Genomic DNA, 19,866 nt, shown 5'->3' with positions numbered 1-19,866 from the left:
TTGATTCATAAATGTAACGATTCCGATGAGCGCGGCAGTAGAGCAAACAACTTTGTCCAATACATTATCTCTCTATCTTAATGATCAGGATCATGATATGTGATGCATGAAATTTTAGTATATTTGTACAACTTTTGATTCCTCCCTTCTCCCTCATAGCGCATGTTTTTTTTTAATTATGTAATATACGGTCCGACCCATAGTTGTAGGGGAGTCCATGCTTCCTAAAATACTATGGCAGCATCTATTTATTACGAAACGCTAAAATCGGCATTTTAAGTCTCCCTAACATTTATAATTTTTTTGTATGGGCCGTAACGCTCGGCCGTACTTCCCCCTCTCCTAGAGTGTTACATAATTTGTGGACGGCGCCTTTGTACATCTTTTCTAGATACTCCCTTATGCTCTTTACTAGTGTATTTTGTATTACACAATTTACGAGGACAGCCAGTTCTTGCTCGATGGAATGACCTTGCCAATGGCACACACCCTTCGGTTCATCAGCTAGGTTTATAAAATACCGTTAGAGTTGCTGCCAATCTCATTTTATTGTAGCGCAATATGGGTGTTATACATATGTAAATGCATCAAGGTATAAAAATGTGTATCTTTGGTGAGCATTGTTTATAAACACGGTATCAATACCGCGCTGCTTTTCCTTTGAATCGATACTCGTGGTGATAAATTATCATCAATCGCGGTGAGAAATATCGGAAATATCACCCGCGATAAAAACTCCTCGAGTTTTCGCTTCCTTCGAATCGTTTATTTTCGAGCAGCTGTGCGAGAGTTGTGATCGATGAATGAACACCACTTCCAGAGCATGAGTATCTTTGTTTACAAGCGCCACTGCAACCAGCGAGAGTTTTCCTCAGCTAGAGAGTGACAGCTGAGTTCATTGCATTAGCGATCAAAAGATACACGGTGAGCTTGGGAATGCCTATCGGCTAAAAAATCGTGGCGAGTGCTGCACGATACGATAATTGGTAACCTTGCTTCATTTCAGAGTAAGTTTTTCTTAGCGTGAGGAACACTTTGACTTACGTCGACGGAAAGATCGTTAGAACATATTCGACGAGAAAGGCACTATCACCACTAGGTGGATTAATTTGGGTTTTTATATTCAGATTTAGCTGAGTTTAGCTGAATTTTACACGATTTGTTTTATCTGTCAGAATATGTACAGCGATATAAAGTGTACAATCCCAATCAAAAGTTTGGGGTCACCCCCTTAAAAACATGTTATTCTTTTAGGCCCATATCTCCGCCAATTTGCGTCCGATTTTAAAACCTTAGGTCTCATTCAAAAGATAATAAGTCAAAGTAGCTTTGACATGGTTTAAATGAACATTTTTCAAAAATGTTCGTATGTAAACTTAAGCTAAATTTGCCAAATTTTCTAAAAAAACTAATATAAACTTACGGCAGTGCCGCTGGAAATTGGGTCGACCAAATTTTAAGATGAGAGCGGTAATATAACCTATTTTCTATTAGCTTTCGCCAGGTTTTTACCGAACTTAGCTAAAAAATCCAGAAAAAACGTTAAAAAGTAAATTAACTCTTGATGTCATCGACCAAAAGTTTGGGGTCACCCCTCAATATGGTGTATCGGCCAAAAGTTTGGGGTCACTATCGTAAAACATGGAAAAGTGATTTGTTAATATCTTTGTCATCTTTCATTTAATTTCAATTCTTCTTGGCTTATTTGAAACATAATGAATGGTACTTACTGCATAGGCATTGAACCACACTTATTTGTTAAAATTATCATACTAAAACTTAACGTAAAATTGCCTCATTTTTTGAAAATTGGTGAAATGTGTTTGCTTCACATAACTTTTTTATATATAAAAATCGTTGAATACGTTTAAGTAAAAACATCAAACGTAAGTTTAATTATTTATCTTTGAAATGAGCCATAAAGAGTTTAAAATTAACCTATAGCTGACGCAGACATTAACAAATCACTTTTCCATGTTTCACGATAGTGACCCCAAACTTTTCGCCGATACATTATATTGAGGGGTGACCTCAAACTTTTGATCGATGACATCAAGTGTTAATTCACTCAATAACTATTTTCTAGATGTTTTAGCTATGTTCGGTAAAAACCAGTCGAAAGCAAATAGAAAATAGGTTATATTACCGCTCTCATCCTACAATTTGGTCGACCCAATTTCCAGCGACACTGCCGTAAGTTTATATCCATTTTTTTTTTAATTGTCAACTTTAGCTTAAGTTCACATTAAAAACATTTTTTAAATTTTTTTATTTAAATCATGATCAAAGTTACTTTGACTTATTATCTTTTGAATGAGACCTAGGGTTTTTAAATTGGACGCAAATTGGCTAAGATATGGGTAAAAAAAAATGACATGTTTTTTAGGGAGTGACCCCAAACTTTTGATCGGGAGTGTATGTTCGAAAACACCACTAATAATTTCAACTAAAGCTTTACTTCATGCAACTATTTCAACCTATCACACGGTCAAACATGCTCCTAAATCATCTCCACCAACAGGCAAAAGTTGCCGGAAGTGAACCGAAGATGGAAAGGCCCAAGCTCAAAAATTATAAGAGGTGAAAATTCCGCGAAAAACTCGTGCCGACAAAGCACCATGGAAACTTCAGCAACGAAACCAGAGCGGAAGGATATCTGAAAAATTGGCATTTTCCGCTCCTTATTATGGGAGAGCCGCTTTCATTCGATTCCGCCGCACTTTGGTGGCATGGTGGCAGCCTCCGAAAGAGGTACCTTCCGTGTAGCTTTGCTAGTTGAACTTTGCCGCTTTTCTCTTCAACCTTTTTTTCGCCTCGCTTCACTGCCGTTGTTGCCATAGACATGACAACGAAATAAAGATATTTTCTCCTCCAGTAAACTTCCTCCGTTTTCGGAGGAAATTTAATGTGCTTAGGGAAAACTTGTGCAAACAGTTTTGGGGCGTGCTAACAACCGATGCGATGTGGTTTGCCACAGTTCAGTGGTAAAATGACGCGGTTATGGTGGTCGAACTTTGCGCCAGTCAGTGGTATGTTTATGTGATGGTGTTTTAAAGAAATTCCCAAGTCGAAAAGTGTTAGAACAGCCATAACTTCGGTGCTGTACATGAATCAACTTAACTCTATTCAAGCTGAGAATAGAGCTTTGTCCCAGTGGGGATGAAATATCACGTAGAGAAAAAGAAAAACCAAACCAGAACATGATGATGCTTCCGGTGCTGGAAGCTCATCATTTGCGTTCATATATGTAGCTGGCAACTTCCACATCATTGCTCGAAAGGGTGAATCGATGTGATGTTTTTGCTCACGCCAGTTTCGGAGAAAGTAGGCAATAAATTTTCTGACTTCAAGCAACCTACTCGCATTATAACGTAGGTAAACGCAACAGTAGAGTGAAGGCCTGAGCATATCGGTCATGCAAGCGTTTCTCACGTAAGCATATGAGACTTAAATGAAAAACTAAATTTGCTAGTTCCATGTAGCCGTACCGGTAAAGTCGGGCCAGGATCTATTCACAATGGAAATTTTCTTGACTTTCTTGGGTAAAGAGTGTCATCGTACCTGCAAAAAGTGTAATTGGTAAAGACAACTCTCAGCTACGTTGTCCTTGATAACTGATGAAGAGCTCATAGGGTGCTGAACAACAGCTTTTGTCTCAGTTGGGGTGTAGCGCCATAAAGGAAAACATAGGAAAAGTTCAATTTAATTCACACTGGTTTTAAAAAGTATACCAGATAGAAATTCGACACCAACCCCGTGTCGAAACGTTGGGCAAGCAATAAACATCGTTTGTTAGTTCAAGACTGAGTAGCCGGTTTTAATTAATTCATGGTATTTAAGTGTATTCAAAAAATGCTGGATTCTTTGAAGCATGAGTTGGGAGCTGAGCTATTGAAAAAATGACCATTTTTGCATTCAGTTGATGCACTTTTCATTTTCCATTTTTTCTTTAATTTATAGATCCGATCCAAAAGATATTTCGAGGAAAATCCTGGAAATAACTGCTGGAGGACTCCTGAGCAAATTCCCGGTAAGGGATCCCTAGTAATCCCGGGAGAGTTTACCATAGGTAAGATATCTTGGGAGCCATTCTATTACTGGAAAAAATCCTAAAAGAAATCCGAATAGTTCTTGGAAAGCAATTCCTGCATGAGGAAATAATGCAAAAAAACCTAGTAGAAATAAATAAAAAAAACTGAAAGAATCCTGGAGGAACACTGGAACAAATTGCTGGAAGAATCTCGTAAAAGTTAAAATCTTATAAATTCCTGAAAAATCCCTGGAGAAATACCTGAAGAATCACAGGCAATGCTTAAAAATTGTAGGGATACCAAGATTTTTTTGGAAGAATCTTCAGAAGAATTTCTAGAGGAATACTTGAAGGAATTCTAAAAGAAAACCGAGAAGGAATTTCAGATGTAATCTCGAAAGAAACTCCCGTAAGAATCTCTAAAGAAAATTTGAATGGATCCCGCAAGCAGTTCTTATAGAATTGGTGAAATTTCTGGAAGAACCACAATGGTCCGAATCTACGTTTTAGCAGGAAAAATTTCCTATCTTTGTTATCGTTAATCTTAGATGCTTTGTATTTTCAGAGAAGTTATTAGCAATTGTTTGTTACATCTTATCCCAAGAATTGGTCAATTTTAAATTTTGACTGAGGGTGATCCTTGAAAAAACGATTTTTTCACATTGGTTTGATTTTTTTTGAGGATGTAGCCTTCGTAATATTTAAAAAGCGTGTAATAACTCATATTTGTTCTGAACATTGCATGGTGCTAGGTTTTGTTTACATGTTATGAGCAATTTTGACTGAAGAATAACGATGTCTGTAAATGCTTATATAGGTAGGTGGCATTTGAAAGTTCACATACAAGGACAAATTTGGAGCAAAAATTATGAGAACGTTATTTTTAAATTGGAATAAATCGACTTCAAAAATCTTCCTTACTAATCGAAAAACGTCATGTAACTCATACAATTTTAAAGATCGGACCATACCATCTTCGGCAATCCCAGCAGGATTTCCCTGGGGGTATCATAAGAAAAATTCTTAGAAAAACATCTGAAGAGGTTTTAATAGAAATTTCCAGCAAAGTTCTTGGAGGAACAACAGCAGAAGTTTCTGGACTATCAAAGCAGATATATATGGAGAAATCGTAGAAAGATTTCTGAAAGAATCCCTAGCAAAATCCCTGGATAAAACCACGTAGCAATTGTAGGAGGAATTATTGGCGAAGTCCTTAGAGAAACCCCTGAACCCGCTGTAGGAGTTCATGTAGATTTTTTGGAAAAAGTCCTGCGGGAATACCAGCAAAAACTTTTGAAGGAATCCAAGCAGGAGTTCCTGAACTAATTTCAAGAAAAGCTTCTGGAGGAATTACAGGAGGAATGTCTGGAATAATCTTATAGGGAAAATAACAAATGGGTCGTTATATAATCCCCGGAAGATTTCTGGAAGAATTCCCGGCGGAATTCTTGGAGAAACGAAGCAAAAACTCTTAAAGGAATCGTAGCAAGAATTTCTAGATAAATTCCTTGAGGGTTTCTAATAGATAAATCCATGGAAGAATTCCAACAGCAATGTTGAAGCAGTCCAAGCAAATCTACAACATGAACCTCATCATAAATTTCTGGGGAAATCACAACAAGTAAACCTGGAGGAATCCTAGAGATTCCGGAAAGAAGAAGGTTAATTGGTAGACTTGTTATCACAACAATAGGCAACGTTTACTGTTTGTTCTATTCTAGAGGAAATCAAGGAAAAATAGTCTATAAGCCGATGTGGTAAGGTACACCGGGGCAAGTTGAAACGGGTGGGGCAAGATGAAACACGAAGTTTTGAAAAAGATTTCAATACAATCTGGAAATTTATCCTTCGCTAAATGATTGTTTGAATCAAAAACTATGTGTTATGGCGATCGAGCTGTTTATCATCATTGAAAAACATCATGTTATCCCGCTGTTTCATCTTGCCCCACCCGTTTCAACTTGCCCCGGTGTACCTTAAGCGCACGAGCAAATATCAAAACCACGCTAAGGGTGGTAGGTTCGATTCTCGGTTGGCCCAGAAACGTTTCATAATGCAAATTTCCTTAACTTCCTTGTGTGTAAAAAATCTTAATATGTATCTTACGATATACAATAGGCAGCGGAGGATCTCAGTAAATAATTGAGAAAATTCTCGTAAAACACTGAGCTGAGGAGCGGGTTGTGCCCCAGTTAGAGCGTTACGCCAAGCAGAGAGAGAATGAAAATCTTTCAGCAATTTTAAACAATATTGGTTGGACTAGGTCTCGGCACCAAAACGGCATAAACATTGGCATAGCTAGCTTTTTATTTTTTCTTCCTCACTCTCGTAAACAAACATAAGTAAGAGCGGGATGCAAGAGGTGGCCTGTGACCCCTATTTCATTCTTCTTTTTTGCGTGTTCGTTTAGGAGAGTGAGTGAGAAAACAGAAAAAAGCTAGCTACGCCAATGGGCATAAAGTGTTAGTTTACAAAGTTTGGCCGTTTTCAAAAGATTTACGAGATTTGTTCGTTTCGTACTGCTTATATGACGTCAAAAGACATCAACTAAATTATTATTGATGATAAAATGACAATGCTGAGTATTTTCATGAGAAAAATCTGAAAAAAAAATCCTAGAGTTATCTGCTAGAATTTCTGAAGGAAATCCCGGGAGGAGTTGCTGAAGGATTGCCGGTAGACGTTTCAAGAGAAGTTCTTGGAGGAACCCCGGAAGGATATCCTGGATTCCTGGGTGAATCACAGAATGCATTATTGGACTAATCTTAGAAGGAACTCCTGGAAGAATGCCTGGAAGGCCTGAAGAAATCATGGAAAGAACTTTTGAAACATCCTGGAGGAATCCCAGAAGGAACCATGGATGGGATGAACCCGTAAAGTTACTCCTAGAGGAGTCCTAGAAAGATTTCTTCCAAGAGGAATCAAATTCTTCCAAATCAAATCGGTCGCGTTGCATTGTTCGAAATTGAAAGAGTGCGGTCATCCGACGATGGAACTGGGTGAGATCATTTCGAGTTTTTTTTACATTCTAGAAGAAGTTGGGGTAATTTCGCCAACGCGTTTTCATGAGGATTCCTGGAGTCTGTAATATCTGCTAATTAATCTTGTAGTTCTGATGCAGGCCTAATATTGAAGCGATAAAAATGTTAGAAGAAAGTGATTGCAGTTCATAACAATCATTAAGCAAATTTAAAATAATTGGCTTAGTAAAATACATAATTCGAAAATAGCTATCTATGCTTGAAAGTTTATTCTCCGTATACTCTAAGTTCAAGTACATTACTATCGCGACCAAATAAATCATAATCGGGATGAAGACCGTGTCGTGTATTTTCATATAACTAGTGGATCATATCACCTACCAAAGGTGGCTCCAAGATCCACACCTTACCCTACCCTACTAACAAATACTCCTTCCCGAGACAACTGTGGAGATGCTGTGGATTCCAGGGTTTCTAATAACAACAGTTGTCGAACTAACATTCCTTTCCCTTTCCCGATGACCGTAAGGACGTAAGGACGTGGCTGGTGCCGTTATTGACTTTAAAATATTGAACTCTCGAATTGTGCTCATTGAGAGTGTGTGGCTACTCCCAAGCACCATTCATTGGATCTCTGTGCAACTTCGATTGTTCCGGTCAATCACGGAGTAGCAACTACGATGTGTACGGTTATCTTTGCTTTGCTTTACCCCTTTTACTCTGCTCCCAACTGTCAGTGATCGTTGAATACCTTTTCCTAAACATAACCAATTAATTAGCAACAATAGAATGACAATTTTCCTGATATCTGAGGCATTAGCTTTCAATGCAGAGCCAAGTCTTTATTCTCGAAGTGTTCGTTCCGTTCCTCAAACTTAAATTGCTTAATTTATTAGCAGTGGTCTGAGCTACCTTCATAAATTATACATTTTGTTGGCATAATCTCGTCCCTGCGCAGAAGGATTGTCAACGTAAATTCCGAGTGGACTTACTTTGTAAGAGTGAACTTCCAAACGTCGGGTATTTTGGTTCCGGGTCATTTGGAAGAATGGCATTCAGTCGAATGCCGTTTGCCCGAATTAAAGAATAATGAACTCAAGTGATAATGCTACTGTTCAGTATAACTCGATAGACCAGCCTATGATCTAGAAAAGGGTGAATCTCTGATAAAATATTGTTAATTTCAGCGCCTATTTATCCCTAAGTGGTACTAAGGGTGGCTTCGCGGTCGTGTGGCTAAGGTCACCAAGCCTTTAGTCGCATCGTGCTGAGGAGCGCGGGTTCGGTTCCCGCCGCAGCTGTCAGGAAAAGTTTTCGGCTGTGCCACTGGGCGTTGCATGCTAGTCCGTTGTCTAGTGTCGTGCTTCCTTCAAAGAGCAAATAGCTCACTGGAATGCATTAAACGTGTCCGTGTCTTTTTTTAAAAGAAAAAAAAAATGAAAAGAATAGCCAATGATTAGAAGAGTGAATATTTCTGATGATCATATTGGTAGCTAGAATGTCCATAAGTTCCTATCAATCAGCGGATTTCAGATCGTGCACCGCGGTGCACTTGGTGCACCGCGAAGCTTTGGCAAGGGCACCGCGACACATTTCCATTTCCATACACAAGCTTCTTTTAGAGATTATGCAGTAGATGTTAAAAGAGGTCAAAAGTGTAATATTAAAATAAAATCATAATAAAAATTACCTCTTGAAAACATTTTTAAAACTTTTCGTTGCATACAGCATCATTTTCATGAAATTTTTGAGAATCTGGAACCACTGTATTGTGTCTCACTGTTCGCAATGACGATGATGATGATGATGATTGTTTTGACGTTTTCACGGCGAACGGCGGTGGAATGCGTTCACTGCGTTTATCCTCGCTTTTCAGATTTTTCCAGTTGTTTTTATGGATCGTCGGCTCCTCTCGATGCACTTTGACAGATTGAATATAAACTTCGGTCGGCAGCTGGTATATGTACAAACATCGAAGCATTTTTGTTTTCTGTTTGCACTCTGATGCGCCAAAAGTGTTGCTTCTATTATCCGCGGTGACAGACATCACAATGGATCGCTGGTTAAAATTTGGAACACTTGTTGGAACAGGATCCTCCAAAAAACAACAAACGAGTGCGTGCAAACATGATTTCATAGGCGGAGCTAGTATAACAATGTTATTAAATTCATTTGCAGTGATCGCAAGGACGATTCGACGATTGATTCAACACAATTGGATGAAGAAGCAACGTCTTCGGGAGTCAATCTGGATATGGAACAGGGTGAACCTCAGCCCGGATGCCCGTCAGAAGATAATGTCACCAGCGTTAGGAAACGCACGAAGAGGAAATATCACGAACCGTACCTTGACATGGGCTTTGTAGAGACAAGCGACAACCAACCCCAGTGTTATCTGTGCTAAGGTGATTCCTAACAGCTCAATGTATCCAGATAAAATGCGCCGCCATTTCGAAAAAGTACATGCGGAGTATGAAGGTAAGCCAAGCTCGTTTTTCAAGCGAAAATATGAAGAACTATCAGCAGCTCAGGAACGCATGACTTACACTTGCAAAACAGCAAATGAAAAGGCTATTTTGGCATCGAATTTAGTAAGTTACCGAGTTGCTAAAGCAGGAGAAGCACACACTATTGCTGAGACATTGATCAAACCATGCATTCAAGATATTCTTGGCGTTATGGTTTGACGAAAAAACAGCCGAATCGGTAAATTCCGTTCCAATGTCGGACAATACGATTTCGCGGCGTATTTATGACATGGCTGAAAATGTTGAAAGTTCTCTGCTGTCTCGTTTGAAAACCACAAAGTTTTCTATACAAATGGATGAATCAACAGACGTGGCTGGGTACGATATCAGCATCAAGAATCTTTTGAAGAAGATTTGTTCTTTTGCAATCCATTGCCAACTTCTTGATGATTATTTCACGGTAAACGACATTCCGTGGGGTCACTGTGTGGACGTATGCACAGACGGAGAAAAGGCAATGGTAGGCGTAGTTGCCAAAATTAAAGAACACGGTGCACCAGCAGCCACTGTATCCTACATCGGCATGCGCTTGCGATGAAGAAAGTATCAGAAAGTACGTTAAAAGAAGTGTTGGATGAAAGCGTGAAAATAATCAACTTTATTAAATCACGACCCAAAAATTCAAGACTATTCAAAGCGCTTTGTGATGAAATGGGCAGTAAGCATTCCGCGTTGCTCTTGCACACAGAAGTACGATGGCTATCTCGCGGTAAAACGCTCACTCGGTTGTTTAAACTGAGAACGGAAGTCGGAACTTTTTTGAGTGGCAATGATTTTGCATTGAGGAACAAACTGAATGATTCGCAGTGGTTAACAAGATTGGCTTATTTAGCCGACATTTTCCAGAAAATGAACGAGCTGAGCATTGCTATGCAAGGTAAGGTGGTGACAATTTTCGATGCAAATGGGAAAATCCAAGGATTCAAGAGAAAGAACAAGTTTTGGGCGGAATCCATGAAAAACAGAGACATTGAAAGCTTTCCAAATTTGGTCAAAATTCAGTCAGAAACATCAACGAAAATAAAACCCGAGAATTACCAAGAATTCTACATGCATTTGAAGGACTTGCAGGACAGTTTCCAACACTACTTCCCGAAGACAATCACGCCAAAATCGAGAAAATGGCATGGGTGGTATCGGAAAAGCCGGCCTCTTTGACGTCACAACAAAATGAGTGCTTGATCGATCTAGCTTCGTCTTCAAAGCTGAAGGAGAAGTTTGAATCGAAGAAATCGTTGGACGAGTTTTGGTGTCAGCTGGAAAATGAATTTCAAGACCTGTCCGAAAAAGCAAAATTAATTCTCCTGCCGTTTGCAACGACCAATCTGTGCGAGTCCGGGTTTTCGACGTATTTGGCAACAAAAACTAAATACAGATCACGGTTGAAAGCCGAACCAGACGTTCGGCTGCAGTTATCGCAGATCAAACCTGATATGAAACAGCTTGCAAAATCAAAAAACGCGAACCTTTTTAATTAAAATGAAGTATTGTTAATGTTATGAGGTTAAGTTTAATGAAATATGAAACTAAAAATACGGATTATCTCAGTTTAAGTGTTTTATTTGGAGTTTTGATAAATTGTCAACATTTTCCTTGAAAATAATAGTCAGGTGCGCCGCCAAAAAAAAATATTCCTAAAAGTGCACCACGAGGTAATAGGTCTGAAAACCCCTGCTCTAAATTATTTTGATCATAATTCGGTCAAACGACCCATTCGGTCAGATGGCATTCGTTCAAATGGCGTTCCGTCAAACAATATTTGGCAAAATGGCATTTGGCCAAAAGACTTGATACTGTTAAGAAGTTCGGGTCAAAATTTCGGACAAAGCTGTAGTCTAAACAATTTTTCAAAATGGGTTCCCAAACCGTCCAACATCAAATTTTACGGTATCTACAATATTTGCACCAATACTGAACCGATTTTGATTTTTCAAGTTTTTATGATATTTGCAACATATAGGGTCTGGGACCATTTGGACAGAGGGGCCTATTTTGGGCACTTGGTGCTGTAACTCAGTCAATTTTAACTGATTGACTTGGTTTTTGGAACACGGTGAGATGCATACATCCAACTTTTTTAGAATACAGTTTTTTAGTAAGGGAACTGATACCTTGTTTCAAATAATGTAATATCAAACGTGTTTTGAAATCCACTTGAATATTGCATTCACATTTATGTCTGTGGGATAATAAAAAAGCACTCACCTTCATATCGGTCTTTCGGTATCCCTCGTGGATCTTCCACACTAGTTCCGGGCCGGCGCAGGCGATCTGTTTCCCAATTTCAAAGTACTGGGTAATCGGGTTGGTGTCGTAGGGGTTGGGCGGAGGGGCACTGGTGCTGCTGCTCTTGAACTTGGAAAACATGGTCGCGGCCGGCATAACATTTAATTGGAAAAGCGGAATGTTGAAAGGCCTTCGGGGGGATCCGTTCGCCAGGGGAGAAGCTTTCTTGCAACGGATGGAAGAAGTTCAGAAAAAGGACGACAGCGCCTGGGTTCCCCACGGACAGAAACGATGGAGATGTGGGTGTCCCGGCGGCGTTCGAAGACGGCTATTCCGAACCGTATCACGTCACTTACTGCGGCGAAAAATCCGTCACGATCTCGACCTTCTAATCACTTTCGAACGAACTTCCTACGTCTGTTAGGAGCTGTTTGCACCTATTTGCACCACACTTTGCACTTCTCTGCGCTCCGTTCACTCACAATGCCACGCACATAAAATATTTGTTAATGACTTTCTCGGTACACTTTACGACAGCAGTTTTCCCTCCTCGTCGAACAGCAATTTTCCGAACCGACACAGCACCCACTTCAAAGGCAAACAATCTGTTTTGATATAATTATCGGTCGGGACCGAAATTCATTGGTCGCCCATCAAAAGTGCACGCCGTAAATTCGATTTGCTGGTGTCGTTGGTCGTGACAAAAACTTTTCCTTCGACCACTGACTGCCTGCTGGTTGGCTGGCTGACTGAATGACTGACTGCTGACGGGGCAGTTGGTTTCGGTTTGAGCATCGACCTTCTGCTCAATTTCGCTGAGGCTCTCAAATTAATGGCGTAATTTTTGTTTGCCCAGGTTTTCCACCCTGCGTTCGGATATAAAATACGTATTTTTTTTTTCTTGGCCAATCGCCCGAGCACTGGAAACTTATGAATCCAGTGGTATACACTTCGTCGTACGTGGTTAATTAAAAATCTGCGTTATTCTGTCCTTTTTGGCTTTTGCTTTCTCGTTGGTTTCGTCGTTTTTGTCTCGTTATTCAATTCAGTATCCGCAAACGGAAAGGAACTGTTTGATTTAATAAAATATTAAACTTCACACAAATCAGTCAATTCGATTTTCAGCTTGTGGGAAACACGCTTAGCCAAATTTTTCACTGCAGTGTTGTATTTCTGATGCTTTGACGTTCATTTGATATTATGTCGTGCTGAACTGTAAAAATAGAGAATAGAAGAAAACAAAATTGGGTTAGTGAAATAGATGATCAAACCCCAATACGGTTGTACATTTTCCTAAGGAAATTCCTGGAATATCTGTCAACAAATAGTTGAATAATGATCAGGTGCGGATTATGTGAACAAATAATATTGGCTATCTAAAAGTTTCGGAATACCAATACGTTTGGCAAATTATGATCACTAATTAACTCAACGTACATATGAACGCTTCCTACAAAGTGCTCTCTCAAATGCTATGCCGACCTTTATCACCGATTTGAGTTCATGGGCAATATCAGGCTCGATTCATGGTTGAACACGCTACCAAATGTTCGCCGTCCGCCAATTGTTGCATAAATGCCACGAATACAACGTGCCAACACATCACTTGTTCATCGATACAAGTGATACAATCGATCTATGGCAGATTATGCATGAATACGGATTCCCGGATGAACTAATAGATTGATCAAGGCGACGCGACGATGGATCGAGTGATGTGCGTGGTTCGATTATAATGATAATTATCTAACATTGCTTTACAAATGAGAAGGAGCGCTGGGATAAACACGAGTGGTACGATTTTCAAGAATTCCGTTCACCTGCTTGGTTTCTCCGATGAAATTGATGTTTTCGAACTGGTTGCCTTATCACCGCTCCATACATTTGTCCAAGGATCCCTTTGACAAATATTCTATGGATTCTCCCAAAATTTTTCAAGGGATTTCTTCAGAAATTTCTGGAGGATTTTGGTCCAGGATTTTTTTTCAAAGAATTATGCAAAAAAAATCCAGCAGGAATTCCTACAGAAACTACTTTAAGTGATTTAGGCAGGAACTTGTCCTGAGATTTCTGCAGGAGTTTGTACAGAGATTTCTGCAGGAGTTTGTACAGAGATTTCTGCAGGATTCTCTTCAGATATTCTTCCCTATATTTTTTCAAAAACTGCTCCAGCATTTCCCCTAACGATAATTCTATGAATATATCTCAAAAGTTTTTGCTAGGAATTTTAATAGAGGCTTATTTAGGCGTTTCTCCAGGCATCCCTTTGGGAATTACTTCAGAAACACGTTCACAGATAACTCCTTCTCAAAGAATTTTATACGGGAATTTCTTTAGGAATTTTCCCTAAACTTCTTAAATATTGTTTTATAGCAATCCCAAGTAACCACGGTGTTGAAACTTTATTGCATGCAGATATACGGTGTATTTAGAGCTATCATTACTTTACATTCAAACTTAGGATTGATTTAAAGTGGAGATGGGCAATTATAGAATCACATTAAGATTTTACTGGTATAATCTTAGTTCAGTCGCATAATTTCCCACTTCCACTTTAAATCAACCTTAAGTTTGCATGTAAAGTAATGATTGCTCTAAATACACCGTATATTTGCATGAAATAAGGCTTCAGCATCGTGGTTACTTGGGATCCTATTAAGGATTTTTCGACGAGATTCTCTAAGTATTTCTCCAGGAAGTTCTTCGGAAATTCTATCTAGGATTCCACCAAGCAAATCCCTGGAATTTCTTCTGATATTCATCTACAGATTTATTCAAAAATAATTCCTGTACAGCGATCCTTCAGAAACTCTGTCAGGGATACTCTCAGAAACTGATTGCTTATGAATTCTTTCGAGGGTTCCTTCAAACTTATTCTAATAGGCTTCTTCAGACTATTAGAGATTTCTCTAGGAATATCAGCGATGAATTTCTTCATAGTTTTTCCATAGAGTATTTCAGAAATTTCTCTTAAATTTTCTCAAAAATACCTACACACGCTAAGACCGCTCAGCACTAAAGTGTATAATTTCCAGACTACACCAAAAATGTGTAACCCTTGCACATTCACAAAATCAGCACCTACGTCCACAAAATCGTGAAATTCGCAAATGTATGGTGATCTAGCTAGGTATACTAGTGACCTTGCTAAACAAAAAATATCGACATTTCGCATCTAGAAGAATGTACCTACGAGCTGTTTTTGTGAATGTGTAGCTGTTACACATTTTTGGTGTAGTCTGGGAATTATGCACTTATGAGTAGGTCTAACACATTCTAGGTGCTCTGCGGTTTTAGCTTGCAGTGATTTCTAAAAAATAAATGTTCCACTCAGAATTCCTTGACAAATTCCTTCAGGGATTTCTGCAGAAATTCCAACAAGGATTATATTTAAAAGCTGATCCTGCGGTTCCGTCACAAATGTCTCCTGAGATTCCTCCAAAGATCCCTGCAGAACTAGGTAATTTTTTTTCATAATTTCTCCCACAAATTGCGCAAACAATTCTACAATAGAATTATTGAAAGAATCATTGAAGAAGCTTCTGGAGAAATGTCTGAATAATTATCTGAAGGAATCGCTTCAAAAAACTCCTGTGGATACTTTTTTTAATTCTTAGAAGACATTTTTGAAAATTTTATGAACAAAAATATCCTGAACCAATTTGTAAAGTAATCTCTGGGAGATTTCCTGGATGAATGAAGAAAAAAAACGCCTTAAGAAACATTCTTAGTAAAACAAATCATGCGAATCTTCTGAAGAAACTCTGGAAGTAATTCAAAGGAGATTGCTTGGGATTTTTTTGCAGGAATTTCAGGAAAAAATCGTAGACGAATTTCTAAGGAATCTCCTGAAATATCAACAGAAATCACAGTCCCCACACACTGGGGAATTCTTCAAGAAACTCCTCAATAAATTTCTGAGCGTTGCCTGGAGGATTTTCTTAATGAATCTTTGGAGGATCTGCTAGAGATACTTCTGAAGGAATTCTTAGAACAATTTCTTATACACTGAAACCTCTTTTCATGCACATGGCTGGGGGTGTGTAAATTTAAAATGTGCATAAATCAATTAAAAGAGGCATACAGTAGGGAACTTTGTGCAAAAGTTCAATTTGAGCTTTCATTAAGGAATCTAATTCGCGAGAAGGAGGTTTCCAGAAAATTCCCAAAAGCTCAAAGAAGGGGCTTCAGGGACGTTTCAAGGGGTTGTTTCAAGGGATTTGAGGAGCTTTCAAGAGCTTTCTGTCAGGATTTGTTGGCGTTTTAATGGTATAACGGGAATTCACGAGCACTTCGATATTATTAACCTTCCTTTTGCATCACGTTGGGAACAGTTCGCTTGCGAAGTGTACTGTTTGAGTCAAAAATTACCCTAATGCCAAAGGAGGGTTAAAGGGATTTCAGGGACATTTCAATGGCAATTCAGGGGATCTCAGGAGCCTTTAAAGGGCGTTGCAAGGGGTTTGAGGTGCGTTTCAAGGTATTTCAGAGACATTTCAGAGAGTTTCATTCTGTTTCAGGAACATTCAATGGCGTTCCTAGAGGTTTAAGAGGCGTTTGATAACATTTCAGGGTCATTTGAAGGGGGTTTCAGGTTCGCATCAGGGGATTATGGAACCTATTAAAGACGTCCTAAGGGGTTTCAGAGGCATTTCAAATTGATTATGATGATTTCAAGGTCGTTTTAATGGGATTACGAAGGTTTCAGGGGCGTTTCAAGGCATTTTAAACACCTTTAAATCAAAGGGCATTTCAGGGGCGCTTCACAAGATATTATGATGAGGTCTCTGAAAATCCTCTAAAACTTCCTGACATGCCTATAAAAACCCCCTTCGGTCCCCATGTAACGCACCTGAGACTTTCCGAAACCCCCGAAAACGTACCTGTAACGCCTCCAAATACCGTCGAAAATCCTCTGAAACTCTCTGCAATGCTGTAGAAAACCTGAACCTGGATTCCCTGAAACGCGCTTTGCTCTCCCCCAAAAACATCCCCTGACCGCCGTTGCATTATTAAATTTTCTTATGCAAAATATTGGTGCTGAGTAGCTTTCCCTTTTTCTATGCAGGTTATAAAAAAGCGCGTAAATTAAATGTACGTAAAAATAACATGCATAAAAAGAGATTTGGTGTACAACTTCTGAATGCAGTAGTATACAAAAATCCCTGAAGGGAGAAATGCAGGATTTACCGCAGCAACAAAATAAAACAAATACTGCAGGAAATATTCCGAGAACCACTGAAGAAATTTCCGAAAAAAATGATTTTTAAGGACTCTTGGAATGAACACTTGGCAGAACTGGAAAACCCTCTGCAGCAAATCATGGACGAATTTCTTGGTTTTTTTGAATGATTTGTGGAGGAACTTCTACAAGAACTTCTAGAGAGTATTCAAGAGGAATTTCCAAATAAATACTCGAAAGAATTCCTAAAAACATTGAGTAATACATGAATGAATCAACCAGAAGAAATTCCAACAATATTTTCTAAACTCAAGAAAAAATTTGATATTTTAAAGGAAAACTCTGGGGGAATTTCTGAATAAAACTCAAAATCTCTGTGTAACATTGCACCTTTCGAAGAAATATTTGAAGGAATTCCAGATTAATCTATATAAATAAAAATGGAATGGTGACATACAAATCACGAATAGGCTCGGGAACGGGTTAACAGATCGGCATGATTCTTTCACTGGTTCATTCCGCCAGAGCTCCGACGTGTTCGTACAAAAAAATAATTAGAAAAAGTGACCGGGAAGGCAAGAAAAACGGGAAAATCTGAAATTCCATTTTGAGGGGCATTTCTTCATGGAACCGGACGTTAAAAAACAAAGTAGGCAGGCAGGACGACGTTTGCCGGGACTGCTAGTACTGAATTTAAAAAATCTTGAGAAGTTCATGAGACAAATATTCTGAAATAATTCTCGCAGACATCTTCAGGAGAATTCTTGTCAAACTCTTGCTGAAATAGAATTCCTACAAAAGTGCCTTTTCCGCAATAGAAACATTTCGTGAAAAAAAAAATCAAGGAGCCGTTTCCCTAGAATAGCTCTTGATTAGGCGTAATATTTACGTCATTTCCAACAAGGAGGCGTGCCAGCAGGGATGCCATAGATACAAATGTGTCTGTATTATACAGATTTTTGAGTATTCGTACAGATTCCGTTTTATATGAAATGCAGATTTTTTGGCAAGAGGGGCTATTTTATTTTTATATAGGAAACAAATTTTTGACCCAAATTTTGTATGGGATACAGATCTTTGGAAATAGTGATACAGGTTTTTCAAAAAATCATCTGGCATCCCTGCGTGCCAGTATACAGCCATTCCATAGAAAGCCGATATAGTGCAACTCCGATTATCGTGAAACTTGGTGGATTTGTAGTTTATCGAAAATAATTGGACCCTTATTTTTTTAATTTCGACAATTTTCAGATAGGGTGGTGCAAAATTGCAAAAAATGTGCAACTGTTTTAGATTTCTTTAAGTTTTTATGGTCTTAAAACTAAAAGGATACCCTGGTTTTATACTTTTATCAGAAAATTAAGTAAATTTGGCGTAACACATAAAAAATCAGAGGTGTATATTTTTTTTGTTTTTGAGATATGATTTTTTGAATATAGAGAGTTATTTATTTTAATACAAGCTACTCTAAAATTACCTAATATTGCGAATAATCATATAAATATGCTTTGCTTTTACAAGTGATTCCTGATGTTTTTGATATCCATAGTTTTATAGAGATTCAAAATATACTAAAATTAAAAAAAATGTTTTGTATACGAAAATTAGGCCTTTAATTTTCAAAAAATAATGTCTCAAAAACTAAAAAAACATACATTTCTATTATTTTTATGCTGTAACTTTTCATAGAGTGCATCAAAAATTCTCAAATTTGGACTATTTGTCAACCTATATGTGCATTATTGGTACAAATTTGAGCTCGATTGGTTAATCTTTTGCAAAGATAGAACCGTTCTCATCGAACACTATTTTTCAGACAGCTTTTTTTGAACTGTCATATCTCAGAAACCAGTGAACCAAATTAAATTAAATTTTGAGCATGTATCAACAATATATTAATTCTTCACAAGTTATTAAAATATAGGTAATTTTTAAACTTAAAAAAAATGATCATGGATTGACACTTTTTGAATCTTTCTCGGAAAAATGTATTTTTTTCATCAATGTCGTTAACTTTCAGGTTTCTTGTAGTGAGAAAATATTACATTTTATAATGTCACATCAAGTATCAATATATTGTTGATATACATCCAAAATTTCATTCAATTTGGTTCACTGGTTTCTGAGATATGATAGTTCAAAAATTGGTAGTCTTAAGAATAGTGTTTCGCGAAAGTTCAACCAACCGAGCCCAAATTTGAACAAATAATGCAAATAAAATAGGTTGACAAACAGTCAAAACTTGGGAATTTTGATGCACTCTAAGAAAAGTTACAGCGTGTTGAACTTTTTTATGAAAGAAAAAAAAAGTTGCCTATTCCATATTTTGGACACCCCTGTATTTCGTTTTTCTATAGAATGGCTAAATAAGGGGCACTTGAATATAGAAACCTTGAGTAACCAGCTCTAATTTTACCATGATGACACTAGTCATAAATAATATCATATTTCATAAAAATCCGCCATCAAAAAATCTTTTTACCAGTTTTCTCATTCACCTGCGCCCCACAATATTTTTCAACAATATTGCCCTTGACTGTTCCATTTGTTCAATAAATTTTCAGCCCATCAAGTAGCCTCACCCCACAAACCCCGGATCAATGTTTATGTTTGACAATAAGCCATGATCTGCCCCTGTATACCAGGAAAACGATAAACCACAATCGAGAGATGGTTCTAAATTTACATAAAATATTCACCAGCTGGTTGAAAGGTTACAGCAGATTCAGCTCAAACCAAAGGCAATGAACCTCTGTCAGTAAACGTAAAGGCCAAAACCGAATATGATTGGCGGCATCGACAGTCAGTGTCTTAGAAGGCCCCAAGTGGATCAATCCGCAGTAAATCTGGAAATAAGAAACAAATAAAACATCACAGGGGAAGATGTGAAACAAAAATGGATATCGATTTTCAAATTTA

The 19,866-nt window shown here is 38.2% G+C and overlaps 1 protein-coding gene across 11 annotated transcripts in view; it reads right to left on the bottom strand.

Moving 5' to 3' along the window:
* Positions 1 to 19,866, bottom strand: part of LOC115263194 (SCY1-like protein 2) — a 447,209-nt gene that overhangs the window by 315,657 nt on the left and 111,686 nt on the right. For all 11 annotated transcript variants that reach the window (XM_062852674.1, XM_062852676.1, XM_062852679.1 and 8 more), the window contains exon 2: positions 11,745 to 12,978. In XM_062852674.1, coding sequence (XP_062708658.1) covers positions 11,745 to 11,921 — 177 coding nt within the window. In that variant the 5' untranslated portion in view covers positions 11,922 to 12,978. The remainder of the gene's footprint in view (positions 1 to 11,744; positions 12,979 to 19,866) is intronic.

This window comes from Aedes albopictus, chromosome 2 (genome assembly GCF_035046485.1).
Source record: "Aedes albopictus strain Foshan chromosome 2, AalbF5, whole genome shotgun sequence".
Taxonomy (NCBI): Eukaryota; Metazoa; Arthropoda; class Insecta; order Diptera; family Culicidae; genus Aedes; species Aedes albopictus.
This window is presented reverse-complemented; position numbering and strand designations above follow the sequence as displayed.